Raw genomic sequence first — 22,291 nt, 5'->3', positions numbered from 1 at the left:
AAGAGTGAGTTTGGTGGGAACCTTGGGGTCCCTGTTCACTGTCCACAGAGGTTCTGCAGCTGCTTTAACTCTGGTCCAGTGAATCCAAGATTTAGATTCTGCAATCTTTATTGCTAAAGGAGAGGCCATTATTACTTCATAAGGTCCTTTTCATCTCCCCTCCAGTTGTTCATGTTTCCAATGTTTTACCCACACCTTATCCCCTGGTTTAAAGGGATGACATCTTGTTATTAGTTTAGAAGGTGTTTGTTCAACAATATAGTCCCTAAGTTTTTCCACTTGCTTATTCAGTTCCCCCATACTCCCCCCTGATGGCCCTTTACAATGCATAACTGAAACCTTTGCTGGCTTTTGTACTGCATCGAGAAGATGCTTTATCAAGTGTCCATGTAACCCATGTTTGCCAGCCGAATCCCTGAATCCCCTCTCCTTATACACAGCACCATGAGCATGCAGAGTTAGAAAAGCATATTTACTATCTGTCCAGACATTTAAAGTTTCCCCTTCAGCTCTTTCCAATGCCCTAATTAATGCCCACAATTCTGCTACTTGAGCACTGCAGCTTGCTCCTAGCGGACTACTTTCCACCACTTCCTCATCATTCACAATTGCATATCCAGAAACCCTCCTCCCATCCTGCATGTAACTCAAGCCGTCTGTATACCAATTCATGGCAGCATCCTGAAGAGGAATATCAGATAAATCCGGACGGCTTGAATATACAGCTTCCAAAACTTGCAAGCAGTTGTGTTCTGAATCCACTTCTGTGGGCAATAGTTGGGGTTTTGCCGGTTAGACACCACTAATTTCACTTGAGGGTTTTCAATCATCATTGCCTGATACTTAAAAAGCCTTTGACTGCTGATCCACAAATGCCCTTTATTATCCAAGATAGAATGAACTGCATGAGGGGTGTGGACACTTATGGGACATGAGAAGGTCAATTTAAGAACCTTCAGACAATGTGGCCAGCCTTGGGCAACCCCATCTAATTGCTTAGATAAGTAAGCCACCGGGCGTTGCCACTGTCCTAATTGTTGAGTTAACACCCCCAAGGCAACATTCTTCCTGGTATCAACATACAAATTGAAAGGCTTTTCTACGTTAGGCAAGGCTAAAGCTGGAGCTGATGTGAGGGCTCGTTTCACTTCCCTAAAGGCATTCTTTTGTTCTCCCTCCCATTCAAAAGGTTCTCTATCACCTCCTTTTGTAGCTGAATAAAGAGGTGCTGCTAATAGAGCAAAAGTTGGTATCCATATCCTGCAAAACCCTGCCAGACCTAAAAAGCCCCTCAGTTGCCGCCTATTAAGGGGTTCAGTAATAGCTAGCACAGCTTGTTTCCTCTCCCAGCCTAAAGCCCTATGCCCTTCCTCAATCTCATATCCCAAATACTTCACCTTCCGTCTGACTAATTGTGCCTTCTTTTTGGAAACCCTATAGCCGCACTTCAACAGTAACTGTAAAAGAGATTCTGTGTTCTCCCAGCATGTCTCTTCAGTTCTGCCTGTCACCAGCACATCGTCTACATATTGCAGAAGCGTGTCACCCCTCTGTCGGGGCACAAAATGCTGTAAATCTTCTGCTAGGGCTGTGCCAAACAGGGTAGGTGAATTTTTAAAGCCCTATGGCAGCCTGGTCCAGGAATACTGTGCCTTTTTTGCCCTGTATTTGGATTTTCCAACTCAAAAGCAAACAACGGCTGGCTAGCCTTGTGAATAGGAATCGTGAAAAAAGCATCTTTCAGATCCACAACTGAAAACCACTTTGCTATGAACAAGTGTATACCTCCTTTAGGCTTCCTGATTAAAATTGTCCACACTTGATAAGAAATGCTAACCACCAAGATGTCCCCAAATGTCAATTTTAGATAAAAATGCCACTGGCTGCCTTTCCCCCCCACGCACACACTTCTGGGTCAAAACCTCCTCCAACCTTTGTCCTTGGTTATAAATAAATTACCTAGCAAAGAACCAACAAAGGAGAGCTCACCAAACCCTGTTTGCATTTATTAATACAAGCTCTTTTTCTAACAGTTTTGCATACAAATCTTTACTCAAAACAGCACAGCTATTTATAATCCCAAAATTTTTCTCAACTTCGTTTTAACTTCACACACAAAAAATAAACAAGTTTAATAAGATATTCTGAGTTACTGAAAGTTTTTTTTCCAAACTCTAGTATTGCTTTTAATATAAAGTTAGTCAAATTCCAATTTAATCAAATTCCATTCAGATGGAAACAGATTTCCATTAAATTTCCATTAAATAGGGAGAACATTTACAAATCTAAGCAAACAATTTAGAATCATTTCTTTTGGTTGATATTAAACAATTTAAACTCAAAAATTTCCAAAAAAAGTTGTCCAACAATTACTGACTCCTCTTTTGAATAGAAAAAATTGCAAAAGTGGGCATTAAATTTTCACAGCCACCCAACCTTTCTCAAACCTGAATTCTAAGCAGAGAAAAAGTTCTTTCTCCTTTCTCTCTCTATCTCTCTCCCTCTTAAAGCAACACAGCCAGAAAAAAGCAGGGGGGGAAAGGGGGTTGTGTCTTCAGATAGAGTTTGAAAAGGCATTAACACACTAACATTTGCAAAAGGGAGAGAGCAGAATGGGCAAGAAAATGGTGTAGGATTTCCTGCTTGAGTAGGTAACTTTGGGCTGTTCTTAAGAGGGAGAGAATAAATAAACAAACACATCTTTCTTCACTTTGTTTGTTGGCCAGACAAACAGAGTGAGGTTATTTCTTTTGGTATCTTCTTTTCTCTTGAGGTTAGTAACAGTCATATTTACTTCACACACAAAGACTCTGCTTTCAAATCCACAACTGATCTTCCTGCTCCAGTATCCACCAAAAACGTTGTCTGTTTGCCCCCTATATTTAAAGTAACCAATGGCTCAGGGGGGGCTTCCTTCAAGCTAGGTCCTCGTCAATCTGACCAGTTAGTCCCTGCCAATCCAATTCCTTCAATCTCCCTGTCTCTATTCCAATCTCTCACCTTCCTTGGACCATCTCTCACATTCCTTGGAGCCCCTCTCTGCCTCTACCCATGAAGGGGGAGTGTATGGGGGGCCCACTGCCAACACCTCCACGTCCTCTGCCTTCTCTTCCTCTCCAACCTCTACTTCGCATCTGCCTTCTTGGACATTCTCTTTGCCAATGACCTTCCTCCTTGCAATTAGCACACTGGTTGGGTCCCAGCGTGATCCCTCCTTGCAATGCCACAGCCAACAACTCAGTTTTCTTATGCATTCTAGCATCTCTTTCCTGTTTTTCCACCTCATCCCTATTAACAAACACCTTACTGGCCACCTCCAACAATTCTGTAGTGTTCTTTCCTAATGCTCCCTCCAACCTCTGCAACTTCTTTCTTATATCTTCATAACTCTGTGCTATGAACCTCTCATTCAACATTCGCACATTGTCTGCACTCCTTGGATCAACCTGTGTATAAAGCTCATAAGCCTCAATCAACCTCTGCAAGAAACTTTCCGGACTTTTATCTGCCTCCTGCATCACAAAAGACGGCTTTAACACATTCACTGAAGGCTTTCCAGCCTTGCAAAGAGCCTCCACCACTAAATTCTGATATTCCCTCAGCAATCTCATCTGTGCTGGATCCTGTGCATTCCATTCTGGATCCTTCTCTGGTGCCCTTGTTTCCAACTCTGGCTGTATATCCCATACAGCTGGTAACCTATCTTTCAAGCACTGCCTAACAGCAGCCTTCTACTTCTCCCTTTCCTCAGGAGTCAACAAAGTATTCAACAATTGCTGTACATCCTGCCACGTCCTCTTTACTTACTTCTCCCCTCACATTTACAGAGAGATCTTCCAAATCCCCTTCCTCCTTGGGGGCTGACAGCCTCCCCCTTTCTGTTTTCGTCTCACAGCTGGCTGCCTTTCTTCGGACACAGCAGGGGCAATCAGCCCTTCCTCCGGCAGAGCAGCTGCTGCCGCAGCCGGCACTGGGGGGGAGGGGGAGAAAGGTGGAACGTAGGGAGGAGGTCTGAGAATCAACTCTTCTACCTCCATCCTTATCTCCTTCTTAGCATCTGACACCTTAGTTTCTGAAATCTTCACATCTTTCACTCTTTTAGTTTGTACTTGAAGCTTTTTTCCTTTGGGTCTAGCCACACACAAACGAACCATTTCAGCCTGACATTGCAATAACTCATCAGCTCGTCCTGCTACTGCATCACCCCACTGATCTATATACTGAAATTGGTTAGGATAGTTTTCTTAAAAGTCCCCTCTGGGGGCCACCCCACATCCATACTACGCCCCCCCATCCTAACACACTGCCAATGACCTACAGCGCCGGCGGTCACTAGTAGGGAATGCACTGGCTTAACCACCCACACAACCTAACACGGACTTCATTAGGATCGCCGTCCCGAGTCCAGGGGAGTGATCAGGCCCCCTCTTCTATCTACCATTACTTTCAACACATACTCGCCTGCCTTGTAACACCCGTCCTGGCCAGGAGTTGGTTCAGACTTCCTTTCCTTTCCCAAAGGGTTCTTGGACTGGCCTTCAGTACTGTTGGCTCTGCTGAGAAGCCACAGCTGTCTCCTGGAGGAAACACACCCCCATGGCGCCTGGAGAATTGTTCAGAGATGGCTTACCAGCAGGTCCGAAGGGTCCAGCCGTCCTCAGCGAAATATCGCCTCACTCAAGCTTTTCCCGGCCAATGCACCAGAAAATGTTGTAGAATTGAAAGACTTGAGTCAGCTCTTTCCAGGAAAGGGAAGTTTATTGCGCAGGTTCAGAGAGCCATCATGGCTAAAGAATCTGAACACAGACTGTACATTGATGACCATTTTTATAATCCTTCAGGCGGGGGTTATTTCCTGAGCAGGTCACATTCCATACCACATTCTATAGGTCCTTTTCTAACATAGGAAAACTACTAGACAGATCTATAATCGATAGCTCCTCGTTTACATTGGAATGCTTTTAGCAATCAGCAATATATCAAGTGTTAAGCAGTTTAGTTACACCATGTGACAGGCAGTTAGTAATATATCATGTGCAGAGCTGGGAACAGGATGTCTGGCCATCCTAAATTTAAGAGTTGTCTAGTAAGCAAAACAAACCTCCCTTTCACACACAATCTTTGGTGGGCCATCTGCTTTTTACCCACATTTGTTGTCAGACCATTAATATTTTTCCAGGTACCACTTTAATATCAAAGTTAGATATATTTATAAACTCAAAGAGGATACAAGGACAGCATTTAAAATATGAAAATAAATTGGAATCCTCCCATTGGAGGAAGAAAAAAAAACTGTGTGAAACAATAGATGTTTCGGAAGTAAACCTGCAAACATGAAAAAAAATAAAAATTTGTTCTGTTTCTGTGAAGCATGTGGTTTAATATTTCACTATAACTGAAGTACAAGTTGTGAAGCTGGGTACTTTGAACCTGGGCTTTATTTTTTGTTTTTGTTTCTAGTTTATAATATTTGGAAATTGAAAAAAGAATATATTTGCTACTAGCAAGCTCATTCCTGAAGAAAGAAGAAACGTCGCCATTTATTAGGGCAGCGAATGCTTCAAAATTTATTTAGAAGAGATTTAAGAACAGAGTCTCTCTCCTGGTCATTAAAAATCTCTAACTTTTTTCTCTTCGAGCCTGAAGTCACATTACCAGTAATGGTTGTCCTCAACGTAAGACTGAAATTGAGCCCTGAATTACAGTGGTAAGTTGCTGCAGTCACAAGTCGAGGCATCATGTGACTGGACACAAATTTTCAACATTTTTAGAGTAGTTGTTAAGCAAATGCTGTAATCGTTAAGCGAATGCTGAAGTCATTAAGTGTTCGCTGGGGCAAACAGTTCTAAAGATAATCAGTTGCCAAGAATCCAAAATGGGATCATGTGATCATGGAGATGGGGATATGCGGACACCATAATGATTAAAATAAGTCATAAGTAGTTCTGGGTCAGTTCTTCATAATTTCAAATGGTCATTAAGCAAGCAGTCATAAATCGAGGACTACCTATAACGATTAAATAATAGTATTTTATTAGGGAAAACCCTCAGAGCTGTTAGATCTGTAAGGGGAGAGGAGGGGCTGCCCTGGGCCTTCCTGAGCCAAGGCATGGGAGGAGGTGATGCACGTCTGGCCAGCTTTATTGGAGCCATGTCCCAGTCAAGCGGGGCATCCACTGGCACAGGTCCAGCTTGGGAGAAGCTGAAAGGGGAGCGCGAGCCCTGCACATGATCAGAGCCTCCGCAGCCCCGAGGGGAGAGTGCACTATGTCCCCTCCCCTCCCTGGAGACCCTGTGTGAGGAGCCCTTCCATGGGCAGGAGGTTGGTCTAAAAGCCACACCCTAGGATTGTATGATTCCTTCTGTGCTTTGTGCCACAATGATGGTGCTTCTCTGTTGTTCCTGTTCCCACATGAAAGGAAGAGGCCAAAGGCCACCAAAGGAGTCAGCCACCGGGCCGCCCAGACACTGCTAAACCCAGGTGAGCTGCCCTCCTTGGGTAGGTTTAGAATGTGGCCCTTGTTTACCTAGTTGCCGAGGCAACGAGGTTGTCAGTTACCCTGAAAAGCCACCAACCAGGGCCCAACTGCCCATTCTCCCTTCGTGCAGTGAAAGGACAAACAGCTGCTTGGGGTCATGGCTGTACGGAAGTTTTTTAGAGTAAGTGTGGCCATCTCAGCTGCCAAGAAACTGGCAGTAGTAGGGGAGAAAGTCATGCTTCGCAACTCTTCCGACTGGCTCATCTCTATTTCTCTTTTCTTCACAGAACATCTGGAAAAGATGTTCGGCGCTCTTCTGCTGCAGGAAGAGCGACGTAGAGAACCTTCCTGTGCCTCCTGACAGGTACCACCCCCTTCTCCTCAAACCCTGGGCATGGTGGGGCACCACTGATGGACTGTAGGGTCTCTAACAGCCTCTCCCCAAGATGGCTTTCTCTTGGCAAGCGGCTTGCAGAGGCCAAAAGATGGGAAGGCTGACTGGTTGGCTGGTCTTAGAAATGAGAGGCAGAGCTAGATGGATATTTTTTGACATGTCATCTTTTTCTTTCGGTCAGAACTGACGAGGCACATGAACAGGCGGACCAGAAGGGAGAATGGCAGACACAGATTCGTGTGTCCGATGGACGCAGGCCTTCCTCCCAAGGGGTAAGGATGCTTCTGCGACATGGCCAGTCAGGGCTCATCCCTCATAACCGGATGGGGAAAGGGAGGAATTCTCACTTGGGGGAACCTGGCCAGCCTAGCAAAAGCAAGAGGAGCCTTTTGGATTCATGGAAAGATCTTGATGGCTTCCTATCAGCCAAATCTTCCATGATCTGCTTTGTCTTTCCCTGTTGAATGCAGTCTTTCCCTCCTGGGGAAGATAAACGTTCCACAACATGCAGGGGACTTTTAATTTATACTTTCAATTGTTACTTGCAGGGTTTGATGGGTGTTCGTGCCACCGCCCGGAGCCCCAGGAAGGAAGAGGTGATGCCAGTTCTCATTTCAGTGAGGTAGGTGTTCGCAGATTAAGTATTCTGAAGCCCCCTAAAAGGCAGCCGCAGTAAAGCCCTAAAGAGAAGGGCTAGAAGAAACCTTTGCAGAGGCAGGGGGGGCATCGCATGGCTAGTTTTGATCTTTGGCCCTTCATTCTCTCCCTAGAAATGAGAAGATAGCGAAGTGGAGGCCGCGGCTCTCAACCATCTGGGAGACCTGCACTGAGTCGGTAAGCCCAGACCAGCTCCTCACCATGGTAATGGCAGAAGCCCTTTCGCTGTGGATTTGTTGATATGCCAACATTTGTAATATTTGCATTGTTATTTCAGGATCCTTCGGAAGACTACCGACCAAGAGAGGTGCAGGAGAAAAGCAGTGTCTGCCTATCAAGGTAGGTAACACCTCAGAGGGTGAAGCCTTTGCAGAGAGGAGGCATCTCTGCCCTCTGTCTCTGCTTCTGCTAAAGGAAGAATCTCAGGCCAATCTCCTTGGCAGGCCAGCTGGAAGGGTTCTTAGAGCCTCCACGTCACCACTTTTTTAAAAAGGGCCCATGGCTGTTTTTGATGTTTGGCTCCTTCGTTTCTCTCCCCAGACAGAATTTTTGCCTTTTTATTTCAGGACGAAGAAGACCAGCCGGCGGAGGAGCAGCTCTCTCCTACTGGGGAGAAAACGCATACTTCGGAGGTAAGAAAGTCTTGGCAATGGGGCCGATGGAGGCTCTCTTGCTGTTGGCGCACAGGGCCTGAATGCACCCTATCCTTTAGCAATCTTATTGGGATACAGAAAGCTTAGGATTTAGCCTCGATACTGTCATTTGCAGGATTCGATGGAAGTCCTGGTGGGCTCCCGGAATAACAGCCTGGAGGATTTTGACTCCATTTCTGCCCTCTTGGATGAGGAATCTGAGGGAAGCTGGGAGCAGGCTGCAGAGGCTTCGGAGGCCAGCCTTTCGTCCAGTCCGTGGGTAAGACAGACAAAGTATTTTCTCTTGGGGAGGGATAGAGTCCCTCTATTCAGTTCTCCTAATCTGAGTGAACTGTGCTGGAGAGCTCTGGGCAGTGGATAAAGGTGACAGCTGGCCCTTGGGACAAGGTACTTAGGCTAACTAGAAGCACCCAAGCTCTGTTGCGATTGATTTACTGCAAACCAGAAGGGAAGGGCCAATTCAGTGGACTGGGGTCCTAAATAGATATGGCCCACCCTGTTTATCCCTTTCGTTTTTCTGCGTCATCCTGTCCAGCAACCTGCTGTTTCCAGGCAGGGCTTTAACGGGCAGAGTGGGTGGGAGTGGGGATTGCAACAGAAGCATTGTTTCTGATGGGAATCCCAAATCAATCGGGCCCCTTTTAGGAATTCTGAGTCTCCTTTCACTGATGGATAAAAAGTCATCATTGTCATTCACAGGATTCTCCCGAAGAAGGGGAAGCCTCGCTGGACAATGTCAGCAGCCTGGAGGAGGACTCCCTGGCCCTCAGTCTCTAATTAAAAGAGGTACCTATTTTAGCCTCTTTGTGGATCAATGCCTTGCTCAAGGAAACAATGAGCTCTGACGGGCAGGGTCACCCAAGTCAGACAGGTCATAGTGCAGAGTGCTGACATAACGTGGTCCACGGGAGAAGGAAATGGCAACCCTCTCCTTACTTTTGATACCCCACAGAAAGTATCAAAAGTAACTCCAGAAAGAACAAAGTTTGTATACTTTTATAGAAAGTGTGTGGTACTAAGAATAGCCTTTGATTCCTCCCCCAGACGCTTCCCCAGATGCCTCTCCAGAAGGCAGATCGGAGGAGGATGAACCAGTCCCAGGCACATCAGGAGGTGAGTTGGCCAATGCCTCCGAGCAGCCAGCGGAGAGTGATTTGGCTGAAGCACAGCTGCAGCAGGAGAGCCCTGAGACTTCCGGGCAGCTGCAGATGGTTAGCTTTGAGCAGGAACTGCTTTCTGCACTATCCGAGAACAACCAGGGAAGAGAAAAGGCAGGAGCAGCAAAGGGTGGTTCTTTCACTCACAGGAGGCAGTCTTGCCTTTCTTGATGGGCTGCACCAGAAGCTGGCAATTGAGCACAGCAGACAAATGGAGGCCATGCTGGGAACAATGCATTCATGACTAGGGGGTTGGAGTAGAAGACCTCCAAGGTCCCTTCCAACTCTTGGTATTCTGTTCTGATATTCTATCTGCATATAGACGGACGGCGGAATCAACCCCAGCGGCGAAGCCCTGCGAGGAGCCACTTTCCAACGAGGAAGTTCCTGCGTCTTGTTAATGTTATTGTTGTAATTCTTTTTGTTGTATTTGTTGTTGTTGTGCATCTTCTTGTTTTTGTTCTTGTTGTTTGAGAATAAAACTAAAAAATTCTTTATATCTGCTAATTTAGTTTAAACCTAGTTTCATTACACTTTTCTTAGGAATAACAAACTTTTCATTAAATGCAGAATTTCAGCAAACTTCTTTGTCTGTTTTCTCGTATTATTTCCACCGTTCTATGGGATACAGTGATTAGTATTCACTTACAATATTAATGGAAACCTGACACTTCCGGAGGTTCCTCAGGTACGCGCAAATAGTCCTCAACTTAGCACAATTGATCCCCAAATTTATCTTTTAAATACAACATTTGTTTAGTGACTTTTGCCCCATTTTACGACCTTTCTTCCCACAGTTGTTAAGCAGATCACTGCAGTTGTTAAGATAGTAATACAGTTGTTAAGAGAATATGGCTTCCCCATTGTTTTTGCTTGCCAGAAGGACTCAAAAGTTGATCACATGACCCCGGGACACTGCTACAGTCATAAACATGAGTCAGTTGCCAAGCATCTGAATATCGATCATGTGACTAAGGGGCTACTGCAACGGACGTAAGTGTGAAAAAAGATCATAAGTCCCTTTTTTCAGTGCCGTTGTAACTTTGAACAGTCACTAAGTGAACTGTCGTAAGTGGAGGATTACCTGTACTTTCTGAACATCAACCAGTGTATTGTCTAGTAAGAAGGAGAATTTTGTTCAGCAACATCAGGAAGATCTGTCCTTGGAACATCATGATTGGAGGCACAGAAAGCACTGTAGATCTGCTATGGGGGCAGAAAGTTTGCATTCTTCCAGAAGAAGGAATATTACAGAAGAATACCCAAGTTACACTGGCTAAGAGGCAATAATTTCTTGCAACTCATGCTATATTGTTGCACACACTAGCAAAATACCGTATATAAGATACACAAATGGGACAGCTAAAATGGCAAGGAAAGTGTATGTCCTATCCAGACGTGAACAATTTCCATGCCAGTGATTTCCATTAAACTGTAAATAAAAATGATCATGTGAATGGCAACATAGCATACCTTGCTTTGTTATTCTCCTCTCAGTAACCTTGTTAATTGGTACTACATTTTCCATTGAAAAAGATGTGTTGCTTCACGTTTACTAAGAATAGGAATATAAGGTATTTAGGGCTTGGATTCAAAGGCTTGATGTTTGCCCTCTCCCCCATCTGCACTCATGCAATTGCATTGTGGGCAATCAGCAACCAGATCACATTCAGAGCTTTTTGCAGCATCCCACAATCACATGACTACAGCTTACAATGTTTTGCTGGCGTTGACTACCAATATCTGGTAAAAAATGCCCATTCTGAAAAATGGGTACACTTAACGACTGCAGCTTTCATTTAATGACCGCTGCAAACACCGTTGTAGAATAGGTTTGGTCACATGATGTCCTACTTAATCACCAGTAAGACTTACCGTCTTAATTCCAGACTAGTATTAGGTGCCAAATGCTATTATTCTTTTTTTAAAGATATGAAAGATTATCAGTATTATCCTCTGTGCATCTCCATCTACAAAACCGCATTTGCATACAGCTCTGCAATTCAACCCCTCTAACCGATTTTCTCTGGAGAGATGAGCGCAACTCCCAGACTGGCCATTTCTCTCCATGTAAATGGTGGCCTGACAGCGACTACAATCTGACCGCTTACAGAGAGGCACCGATATCATCTGGCACAGGCAAACACATGTCAACTTCCCAACCAAAAGTACAAGTAGTGCTCGACTTACAACCACAATGGAGCCTAAAATTTCTGTTGTCAAGAGAGACATTTGTTAATGGAATTTTGCCCCATTTTATGACCTTTCTTGCCACAGTTATTAAGTGAATCACTCCAGTTCATAAGCGAGTAACCTGGTTGTTAAGTGAATCTGGCTTCCCCATTGACTTTGCTTGTCAGAAGGTCACAAAAGGAGGTGACATGACCTTGGGACACAGCAACGGTCATAAGTATGAACCAGTTGCCAAGCATCTGAATTTTGATCACAGAATCATGGGGATGCTGCAAAGGGGGTAACTGTGAAAAACGAACATATGTCACTTTTTTCAGTGACGTTGTAACTTCGAATGGTCACTAAATGAACAGTGGTAAGTTGAGGACTTCCTGTAATTTGGAGGGCTATTTCTTCTATAGACAAGGAGCACTGATGATGTCTTGCAATATACATCTTAAAATAAATAACCAACCTGGAAACATTTTTGGAATACGAGTTTACTTACAGAAGAAAGATTCTATATTTACCATTTAATAATAGGCTGGAAGATAAAACCCCAAAAAGATATTTATCAGAGGCCATAAAAGTCACTTAGAAGCTGAATTTAACAGAATGACAGAGTTGGAAGGGACCTTGGAGATCTTTTAGTCCAACCTCCTAGAATTCCAGAAGTGAAGAAGGGGTTTCCAAGTTGAAAAAAAAGTACTCATGTGTTGTTGTTGTTTTCATCAAAGGAGTCAATTTAGCCATCTCTGCTACCTCCATCAACTTTTGCAACCATTCCTCCATTGTGGAGATCGAAATGTCCTTCCCTTTTTGTACATAAAGTAGTCTTGCTACCATCAACGTATATAACATTGAAGTTCCATCATTGTTTCCAAGTCTTTTTTCCATTAAGCCAAAAAGAACAGTTTCTGCTTTTACCTTTATATTCACTTTCAGAATTTTCTGTATTAGAATAGAAATCCTACTCCAATATTTCTTTACTTTATCACATGTCCACCGTAAATGATAAAAGCTCCCTTGGGCCAGGATGTTTTTCAGGGGGCTGTGAATGTAGACACATGAGTTGCCTCTGGTGTGATGCGTATTTTGGTCGTTGATGATGCCGACAATATTGCAATGATTAATGTTAATTATTATTTACTGCCAAAAGTCATATTGCAAATGGGTACCTATATATATTGAAATAGAAAAAGCTTTATTGATTATCTAGAGATAACTCCCAACTTTTCAGCATTTTCCAAGTTCCCCACATCCCAATGCCACTCAAGCACTGCTCTAGGCCGCTGACCACAGTAACCGAGCTACACAAATATTGTATAGTAAGGATGGGTTGTCAAAATGAAATACAATAACAGAAGAACGAATCCTCCTTTATCAGAAGTCCTAGGAGGCAAAGAATGCATAAATGCAGAAGAAAAGTTTGATTTTTAAGAGACACCAGAGCTGTTATTTCAATCAGTGCATTCCCCGATGTTATTGCCATGTGATAACAACAACAAGGGCCAGAATGCAATAGGTCTGTCACTAACAACTATGGAAAACCCGCTACTTGCCATTTCCACGATTCTTCTCATAAAGTCCACTCGTTTGCTAAATCCACTAAATACGATGACTGAGCAGCTACTGTTTTACCATAATATCCTACAAAACAGAGAAAGGCATGATAAAAAAGAGAATCTAAGATGTCATGTTGAGATAAATTAAAGAAGTGCGAATGGCTATAGCTCTTTCCCACCTTTACAAAGCCGTTGTTTTAGTAGAGTGTATTGAGAGGAAACGAAGAACCCTGCAAAATTATACTGGGTTATCCAGTTGGTTACATGGAGGTTAAGTGAATCTGGCTTCTGCATTGATTTTGCTTTTCAAACTGTTGCAAAAGGTGAACACGTGACCTTAGGACACAGCAAGAGTCATAAGTATGAACATAAGTATGCCAAGGATCTAACGTTTGATCACGTCACACTATAAGTGTGAAAAATGATCATAAGTCACTTTTTTGCTGTTGTCATAACTTTAAACGGTCACTAAGTGAACGGTAGGAGGTTGAGGACTACCTGTACTAGTCTAGCTCAATCTTGACATAAGGTTAAATAATAAATGTAAAGGTTTGGCCTGACAGCTGAAGAAAATGTAAAGACCAGCCACTACATTCTGCCAGCGAAGCAGAAAAGAAAGGGAACTAACAGGATGAGGAACAATTCTGGGCCAGGACAATTTAAACAACAATTAGCATTAGGTCTCAGAAACAGCAAACAGGTGTTGAAACACACACAAACTGAGGATCCCACATCAAACTGTACATCACATCATGCCCCACTGTAAACTGAGGGCATATACAGTATCTCATTTTAAAATATACATGATGCTTCGCTTCAAGGGTTAGAGGGCCTAGACCAGGGGGAGGAAACCTTGGCTCTTTTTTGACTCGTGGACTCCAACTGCCAGAATTCCTGAGCCAGCCATGCTGAGGAGAAATGGAGAGGTTTCCAATCTGAGCCATGCTGGCTCAGGAATTCTGGGAGTTGAAATCCACGAGTCATAAAAGAGCCAAGGTTGCCTACCCATGGCCTAGACATTGGTTTATAACATAGATATTTCTCAAATTTATATTATATTGTTTTATTAGTCTAGATGAAATGTTAATATATATTGCAAATCCAGGTATGATATGCCACATACTAAACAAATAAACACACACAAACAGAGAGAGAGGGAGAGAAGGGGAGAGAGAGAGAGAGAGTGAGAGAGAGAGAGACAGAGAGAGAGAGAGAGAGAGACAGAAAGACAGAGAGAGAGAGGGGGAAATTGGAACAGAGATTTAAAGATTTGCTCCCAAATGGGAAACATCCAGTGTAACCATTCCTTCCTGTTGCCTTGCCTTGTTTTGCCCTGGTATTTATCACCACCAGCATCCTATTTATAGTTATTTATGGAATTTTGTATTTGCCCACAATTGTCTTCACTGCAAAAAAGTGTGGAAACAATTGACAATATTACCTGTCTCAGCCCGAGGGGTGACTAAAACAGCACAAACCGCAGGGACTAAAGACCTTCCTCAGCTCAGGACGGATTTTTAGGCCCTGTGTTGGGAAAGGAGGAGGCCATTTCTGTTGTCCAGAAATTCAGTGAGTGGTGATTGGATCTTGGATTCATCAATCAAAGGACAGTAACACTGAGTTCCTCCACTTAGTTTATATTCATGTTTATGTTTATACATTTACAATCTTTCTTGCCACAGCTGTTAAGTGAATCAAGTTGTTAAGTTAGTAACAGGGTTGTTAAGTGAATCTGGCTTCTGTAAGGATTTTGATTTTCAAACTGTTGCAAAAGGCGATCGCATGACCTTCGGACATAGCAACAGTCATAAGTATGAACAAATGACAAAATTAGTGGACCAGAGGAATGCTGTGGATATAATTTACTATTACTATTATCAAATTGGAAAACATTTGAATTTTGATCACATGATCCTGGGACTACTAATAAGGTCGTAAGTGTGAAAAACCGTCATAAATCACTTTTTTCAGGGCTGTAACTTTCAACGGTCACTAAATGATCTGTTGTAAATTGAAGACTACCTGCAATATGTGTACTTGATCCTGCTTCCAATAGTTTTCCTCTACCTTCCATTGAAATTTCTCTAATCACTTCACAACTCTGAAGTCTATGCTTCAGAAAGACAGTCATGACGTTAACTACGTTTGTTCCTGTTTGGGGCATCATATCAAAGTTAGATATATTTATAAACTCAAAGAGGATACAAGGACAGCATTTAAAATATGAAAATAAATTGGAATCCTCCCATTGGAGGAAGAAAAAAAAAACTGTGTGAAACATTAGATGTTTCGGAAGTAAACCTGCAAACATGAAAAAAAATAAAAATTTGTTCTGTTTCTGTGAAGCATGTGGTTTAATATTTCACTATAACTGAAGTACAAGTTGTGAAGCTGGGTACTTTGAACCTGGGCTTTATTTTTTGTTTTTGTTTCTAGTTTATAATATTTGGAAATTGAAAAAAGAATATATTTGCTACTAGCAAGCTCATTCCTGAAGAAAGAAGAAACGTCGCCATTTATTAGGGCAGCGAATGCTTCAAAATTTATTTAGAAGAGATTTAAGAACAGAGTCTCTCTCCTGGTCATTAAAAATCTCTAACTTTTTTCTCTTCGAGCCTGAAGTCACATTACCAGTAATGGTTGTCCTCAACGTAAGACTGAAATTGAGCCCTGAATTACAGTGGTAAGTTGCTGCAGTCACAAGTCGAGGCATCATGTGACTGGACCCAAATTTTCAACATTTTTAGAGTAGTTGTTAAGCAAATGCTGTAGTCGTTAAGCGAATGCTGAAGTCATTAAGTGTTCGCTGGGGCGCTGCAAACAGTTCTAAAGGTAATCAGTTGCCAAGAATCCAAAATGGGATCATGTGATCATGGAGGTGGGGATATGCGGACACCATAATGATTAAAATAAGTCATAAGTAGTTCTGGGTCAGTTCTTCATAATTTCAAATGGTCATTAGGCAAGCAGTCATAAATCGAGGACTACCTATAACGATTAAATAATAGTATTTTATTAGGGAAAACCCTCAGAGCTGTTAGATCTGTAAGGGGAGAGGAGGGGCTGCCCTGGGCCTTCCTGAGCCAGGGCATGGGAGGAGGTGATGCACGTCTGGCCAGCCTTATTGGAGCCATGTCCCAGTCAAGCGGGGCATCCACTGGCACACGTCCAGCTTGGGAGGAGCTGAAAGGGGAGCGCGAGCCCTGCACATGATCAGAGCCTCCACAGCCCCGAGGGGAGAGTGCACTATGTCCCCTCCCCTTCCTGGAGACCCTGTGTGAGGAGCCCTTCCTTGGGCAGGGGGTTGGTCTAAAAGCCACACCCTAGGATTGTATGATTCCTTCTGTGCTTTGTGCCACAATGATGGTGCTTCTCTGTTGTTCCTGTTCCCATATGAAAGGAAGAGGCCAAAGGCCACCAAAGGAGTCAGCCACCGGGCCGCCCAGACACTGCTAAACCCAGGTGAGCTGCCCTCCTTGGGTAGGTTTAGAATGTGGCCCTTGTTTACCTAGTTGCCGAGGCAACGAGGTTGTCAGTTTCCCTGAAAAGCCACCAACCAGGGCCCAACTGCCCATTCTCCCTTCGTGCAGTGAAAGGACAAACAGCTGCTTGGGGTCATGGCTGTACGGAAGTTTTTTAGAGTAAGTGTGGCCGTCTCAGCTGCCAAGAAACTGGCAGTAGTAGGGGAGAAAGTCATGCTTCGCAACTCTTCCGACTGGCTCATCTCTATTTCTCTTTTCTTCACAGAACATCTGGAAAAGATGTTCGGCGCTCTTCTGCTGCAGGAAGAGCGACGTAGAGGACCTTCCTGTGCCTCCTGACAGGTACCACCCCCTTCTCCTCAAACCCTGGGCATGGTGGGGCACCACTGATGGACTGCAGGGTCTCTAACAGCCTCTCCCCAAGATGGCTTTCTCTCGGCAAGCGGCTTGCAGAGGCCAAAAGATGGGAAGGCTGACTGGCTGGCTGGTCTTAGAAAGGAGAGGCAGAGCTAGATGGATATTTTTTGACATGTCATCTTTTTCTTTCGGTCAGAACTGACGAGGCACATGAACAGGCGGACCAGAAGGGAGAATGGCAGACACAGATTCGTGTGTCCGATGGACGCAGGCCTTCCTCCCAAGGGGTAAGGATGCTTCTGCGACATGGCCAGTCAGGGCTCATCCCTCATAACCGGATGGGGAAAGGGAGGAATTCTCACTTGGGGGAACCTGGCCAGCCTAGCAAAAGCAAGAGGAGCCTTTTGGATTCATGGAAAGATCTTGATGGCTTCCTATCAGCCAAATCTTCCATGATCTGCTTTGTCTTTCCCTGTTGAATGCAGTCTTTCCCTCCTGGGGAAGATAAACGTTCCACAACATGCAGGGGACTTTTAATTTATACTTTCAATTGTTACTTGCAGGGTTTGATGGGTGTTCGTGCCACCGCCCGGAGCCCCAGGAAGGAAGAGGTGATGCCAGTTCTCATTTCAGTGAGGTAGGTGTTCGCAGATTAAGTATTCTGAAGCCTCCTAAAAGGCAGCAGCAGTAAAGCCCTAAAGAGAAGGGCTAGAAGAAACCTTTGCAGAGGCGGGGGGGGGGCATCGCATGGCTAGTTTTGATCTTTGGCCCTTCATTCTCTCCCTAGAAATGAGAAGATAGCGAAGTGGAGGCCGTGGCTCTCAACCATCTGGGAGACCTGCACTGAGTCGGTAAGCCCAGACCAGCTCCTCACCATGGTAATGGCAGAAGCCCTTTCGCTGTGGATTTGTTGATATGCCAACATTTGTAATATTTGCATTGTTATTTCAGGATCCTTCGGAAGAATACCGACCAAGAGAGGTGCAGGAGGAAAGCAGTGCCTGCCTATCAAGGTAGGTAACACCTCAGAGGGTGAAGCCTTTGCAGAGAGGAGGCATCTCTGATCTCTGCCTCTGCTTCTGCTAAAGGACGAATCAAAGGCCAATCTCCTTGGCAGGCCAGCTGGAAGGGTTCTTAGAGCCTCCACGTCACCACTTTTTTAAAAAGGGCCCATGGCTGTTTTTGATGTTTGGCTCCTTCGTTTCTCTCCCCAGAGAGGAAAAGGAAGAGCACTGGAGGCCGCGACTCCCCTCCAGATCAGAGACCTGCAGAGAATCGGTAAGGCACGAACAACTTCTACCCCACTAAACGAAGAACCATTGTCTCTGTGGAGATGCCAACAGACAGAATCTTTGCCTTTTTATTTCAGGACGAAGAAGACCAGCCGGCGGAGGAGCAGCTCTCTCCTACTGGGGAGAAGACGCATACTTCGGAGGTAAGAAAGTCTTGGCAATGGGGCCGATGGAGGCTCTCTTGCTGTTGGCGCACAGGGCCTGAATGCACCCTATCCTTTAGCAATCTTATTGGGATGCAGAAAGCTTAGGATTTAGCCTCGATACTGTCATTTGCAGGATTCAATGGAAGTCCTGGTGGGCTCCCGGAACAACAGCCTGGAGGATTTTGACTCCATTTCTGCCCTCTTGGATGAGGAGTCTGAGGGAAGCTGGGAGCAGGCTGCAGAGGTATCGGAGGCCAGCCTTTCGTCCAGTCCGTGGGTAAGACAGACAAAGTGTTTTCTCTTGGGGAGGGATAGAGTCCCTCTATTCAGTTCTCCTAATCTGAGTAAACTGTGCTGGAGAGCTCTGGGCAGTGGATAAAGGTGACACCTGGCCCTTGGGACAAGGTACTTAGGCTAACTAGAAGCACCCAAGCTGTGTTGCGATTGATTTACTGCAAACCAGAAGGGAAGGGCCAATTCAGTGGACTGGGGTCCTAAATAGATATGGCCCACCCTGTTTATCCCTTTCATTTTTCTGCATCATCCTCTCCAGCAACCAGCTGTTTCCAGGCAGGGCTTTAACGGGCAGAGTGGGTGGGAGTGGGGATTGCAACAGAAGCATTGTTTCTGATGGGAATCCCAAATCAATCGGGCCCCTTTTAGAAATTCTGAGTCTACTTTCATTGATGGATAAAAAGTCATCATTGTCATTCACAGGATTCTCCCGAAGAAGGGGAAGCCTCGCTGGACAATGTCAGCAGCCTGGAGGAGGACTCCCTGGACCTCAGTCTCTAATTAAAAGAGGTACCTATTTTAGCCTCTTTGTGGATCAATGCCTTGCTCAAGGAAACAATGAGCTCTGACGGGCAGGGTCACCCAAGTCAGACAGGTCATAGTGCAGAGTGCTGACATAACGTGGTGCACTGGAAAAGGAAATGGCAACCCTCTCCTTACTTTTGATACCCCACAAAAAGTATCAAAAGTAACTCCAGAAAGAACAAAGTTTGTATACTTTTATAGAAAGAGTGTGGTACTAAGAATAGCCTTTGATTCCTCCCCCAGACGCTTCCCCAGATGCCTCTCCAGAAGGCAGATCGGAGGAGGATGAACCAGTCCCAGGCACATCAGGAGGTGAGTTGGCCAATGCCTCCGAACAGCCAGCGGAGAGTGATTTGGCTGAAGCACAGCTGCAGCAGGAGAGCCCTGAAACTTCCGGGCAGCTGCAGATGGTTAGCTTTGAGCAGGAACTGCTTTCTGCATTATCCGAGAACAACTAGGGAAGAGAAAAGGCAGGAGCAGCAAAGGGCGGTTCTTTCACTCACGAGGAGGTAGTCTTGCCTTTCTTGATGGGCTGCACCAGAAGCTGGCAATTGAGCACAGCAGACAAATGGAGGCCATGCTGGGAACAATGCATTCATGACTAGGGGGTTGGAGTAGAAGACCTCCAAGGTCCCTTCCAACTCTTGGTATTCTGTTCTGGTATTCTATCTGCATATAGACGGATGGCGGAATCAGCTCCAGCGGCGAAGCCCTTCGAGGAGCCACTTTCCAACGAGGAAGTTCCTGCGTCTTGTTAATGTTATTGTTGTAATTCTTTTTGTTGTACCTGTTGTTGTTGTGCATCTTCTTGTTTTTGTTCTTGTTGTTTGAGAATAAAACTAAAAAATTCTTTATATCTGCTAATTTAGTTTAAACCTAGTTTCATTACACTTTTGTTAGGAATAACAAACTTTTCATTAAATGCAGAATTTCAGCAAACTTCTTTGTCTGTTTTCTCGTATTTTTTCCACCGTTCTATGGGATACAGTGATTAGTATTCACTTACAATATTAATGGAAACCTGACACTTCCAGAGGTTCCTCAGCTACGCGCAAGTAGTCCTCAACTTATCACAATTGAACCACAAATTTATCTTTTAAATACAACATTTGTTTAGTGACTTTTGCCCCATTTTACGACCTTTCTTCCCACAGTTGTTAAGCAGATCACTGCAGTTGTTAAGATAGTAACACAGTTGTTAAGAGAATATGGCTTCCCCATTGTTTTTGCTTGCCAGAAGGACTCAAAAGTTGATCACATGACCCCGGGACACTGCTACAGTCATAAACATGAGTCAGTTGCCAAGCATCTGAATATCGATCATGTGACTAAGGGGCTACTGCAACGGACGTAAGTGTGAAAAAAGATCATAAGTCCCTTTTTTCAGTGCCGTTGTAACTTTGAACAGTCACTAAGTGATCTGTCGTAAGTAGAGGATTACCTGTACTTTCTGAACATCAACCAGTGTATTGTCTAGTAAGAAGGAGAATTTTGTTCAGCAACATCAGGAAGATCTGTCCTTGGAACATAATGATTGGAGGCACAGAAAGCACTGTAGATCTGCTATGGGGGTAGAAAGTTTGCATTCTTCCAGAAGAAGGAATATTACAGAAGAATACCCAAGTTACACTGGCTAAGAGGCAATAATTTCTTGCAACTCATGCTATATTGTTGCACACACTAGCAAAATACCGTATATAAGATACACAAATGGGACAGCTAAAATGGCAAGGAAAGTGTATGTCCTATCCAGACGTGAACAATTTCCATGCCAGTGATTTCCATTAAACTGTAAATAAAAATGATCATGTGAATGGCAACATAGCATACCTTGCTTTGTTATTCTCCTCTCAGTAACCTTGTTAATTGGTACAACATTTTCTATTCAAAAAGATGTGTTGCTTCACGTTTAGTAAGAATAAGAATATAAGGTATTTAGGGCTTGGATTCAAAGGCTTGATGTTTGCCCTCTACCCCATCTGCACTCATGCAATTGCATTGTGGGCAATCAGCAACCAGATCACATTCAGAGCTTTTTGCAGCATCCCACAATCACGTGACTACAGCTTACAATGTTTTGCTGGCGTTGACTACCAATATCTGGTAAAAAATGCCCATTCTGAAAAATGGGTACACTTAACGACTGCAGCTTTCATTTAATGACCGCTGCAAACACCGTTGTAGAATAGGTTTGGTCACATGATGTCTTACTTAATCACCAGTAAGACTTACCGTCTTAATTCCAGACTGGTATTAGGTGCCAAATGCTATTACTCTTTTTTTAAAGATATGAAAGATTATCAGTATTATCCTCTGTGCATCTCCATCTACAAAACCGCATTTGCATACAGCTCTGCAATTCAACCCCTCTAACCGATTTTCTCTGGAGAGGTGAGCGCAACTCCCAGACTGGCCATTTCTCTCCATGTAAATGGTGGCCTGACAGCGACTGCAATCTGACCGCTTACAGAGAGGCACCAATTTCATCTGGCACAGGCAAACACATGTCAACTTCCCAACCAAAAGTACAAGTAGTGCTCGACTTACAACCACAATGGAGCCTAAAATTTCTGTTGTCAAGAGAGACATTTGTTAATGGAATTTTGCCCCATTTTATGACCTTTCTTGCCACAGCTATTAAGTGAATCACTCCAGTTCATAAGCGAGTAACCTGGTTGTTAAGTGAATCTGGCTTCCCCATTGACTTTGCTTGTCAGAAGGTCACAAAAGGAGGTGACATGACCTTGGGACACAGCAGCGGTCATAAGTATGAACCAGTTGCCAAGCATCTGAATTTTGATCACAGAATCATGGGGATGCTGCAAAGGGGGTAACTGTGAAAAACGAACATATGTCACTTTTTTTAGTGACGTTGTAACTTTGAATGGTCACTAAATGAACAGTTGTAAGTTGAGGACTTCCTGTAATTTGGAGGGCTATTTCTTCTATAGACAAGGAGCACTGATGATGTCTTGCAATATACATCTTAAAATAAATAACCAACCTGGAAACATTTTTGGAATACGAGTTTACTTACAGAAGAAAGATTCTATATTTACCATTTAATAATAGGCTGGAAGATAAAACCCCAAAAAGATATTTATCAGAGGCCATAAAA

The 22,291-nt window shown here is 44.0% G+C and overlaps 1 protein-coding gene and 2 long non-coding RNA genes across 5 annotated transcripts; all 3 read left to right on the top strand.

Annotated features, from left to right (window-relative positions):
• Positions 1 to 5,200: 5,200 nt before the first annotated feature.
• Positions 5,201 to 6,821, top strand: LOC120298770. Its single transcript, XR_005554206.1, has 3 exons — positions 5,201 to 5,707; positions 6,420 to 6,481; positions 6,767 to 6,821. It is a non-coding gene; the product is annotated as an uncharacterized LOC120298770 (long non-coding RNA).
• A 352-nt stretch (positions 6,822 to 7,173) lies between these two features.
• On the top strand, positions 7,174 to 20,218 carry LOC120298769. 3 transcript variants are annotated; one of them, XM_039322801.1, is made up of 12 exons: positions 14,980 to 15,760; positions 16,478 to 16,718; positions 16,825 to 16,901; positions 17,113 to 17,203; positions 17,480 to 17,553; positions 17,704 to 17,767; positions 17,868 to 17,929; positions 18,131 to 18,194; positions 18,286 to 18,351; positions 18,488 to 18,631; positions 19,072 to 19,158; positions 19,417 to 20,218. In XM_039322801.1, exons 2-11 carry the CDS (start codon positions 16,695 to 16,697, stop codon positions 19,147 to 19,149), a joined length of 744 nt encoding a protein of 247 aa, XP_039178735.1. In that variant the 5' UTR covers positions 14,980 to 15,760; positions 16,478 to 16,694; the 3' UTR covers positions 19,150 to 19,158; positions 19,417 to 20,218. The 3 variants fall into 3 exon arrangements, with proteins under 3 accessions (XP_039178737.1, XP_039178735.1, XP_039178736.1); XM_039322802.1 differs by having other exon boundaries at positions 16,478 to 16,539; positions 17,113 to 17,553; XM_039322803.1 differs by lacking the exons at positions 14,980 to 15,760; positions 16,478 to 16,718; positions 16,825 to 16,901; ... (1 more) ...; positions 17,480 to 17,553; positions 17,704 to 17,767 and adding exons at positions 7,174 to 7,495; positions 7,644 to 7,707.
• LOC120298771 lies at positions 8,357 to 9,599 on the top strand. Its single transcript, XR_005554207.1, has 3 exons — positions 8,357 to 8,442; positions 8,883 to 8,969; positions 9,228 to 9,599. It is a non-coding gene; the product is annotated as an uncharacterized LOC120298771 (long non-coding RNA).
• Positions 20,219 to 22,291: the final 2,073 nt, after the last annotated feature.

Source organism: Crotalus tigris, unplaced genomic scaffold (genome assembly GCF_016545835.1).
Source record: "Crotalus tigris isolate CLP2741 ecotype Arizona unplaced genomic scaffold, ASM1654583v1 scf7180000024124.1850442, whole genome shotgun sequence".
Classification (NCBI taxonomy): domain Eukaryota; kingdom Metazoa; phylum Chordata; class Lepidosauria; order Squamata; family Viperidae; genus Crotalus; species Crotalus tigris.
The sequence above is the reverse complement of the archived record's forward strand: the minus strand, read 5'-3'. Positions and strand labels throughout refer to the sequence as shown.

Coding starts and splice junctions, on each gene's coding strand:
- LOC120298769 (XM_039322801.1), top strand. CDS start 16,695: ATGGCTGTACGGAAGTTTTTTAGA. Junction 17,204..17,479: donor GCAGGCCTTCCTCCCAAGGG/GTAAGGATGCTT, acceptor TGTTACTTGCAG/GGTTTGATGGGTGTTCGTGC. Junction 18,195..18,285: donor CAGAGACCTGCAGAGAATCG/GTAAGGCACGAA, acceptor TTTTTATTTCAG/GACGAAGAAGACCAGCCGGC.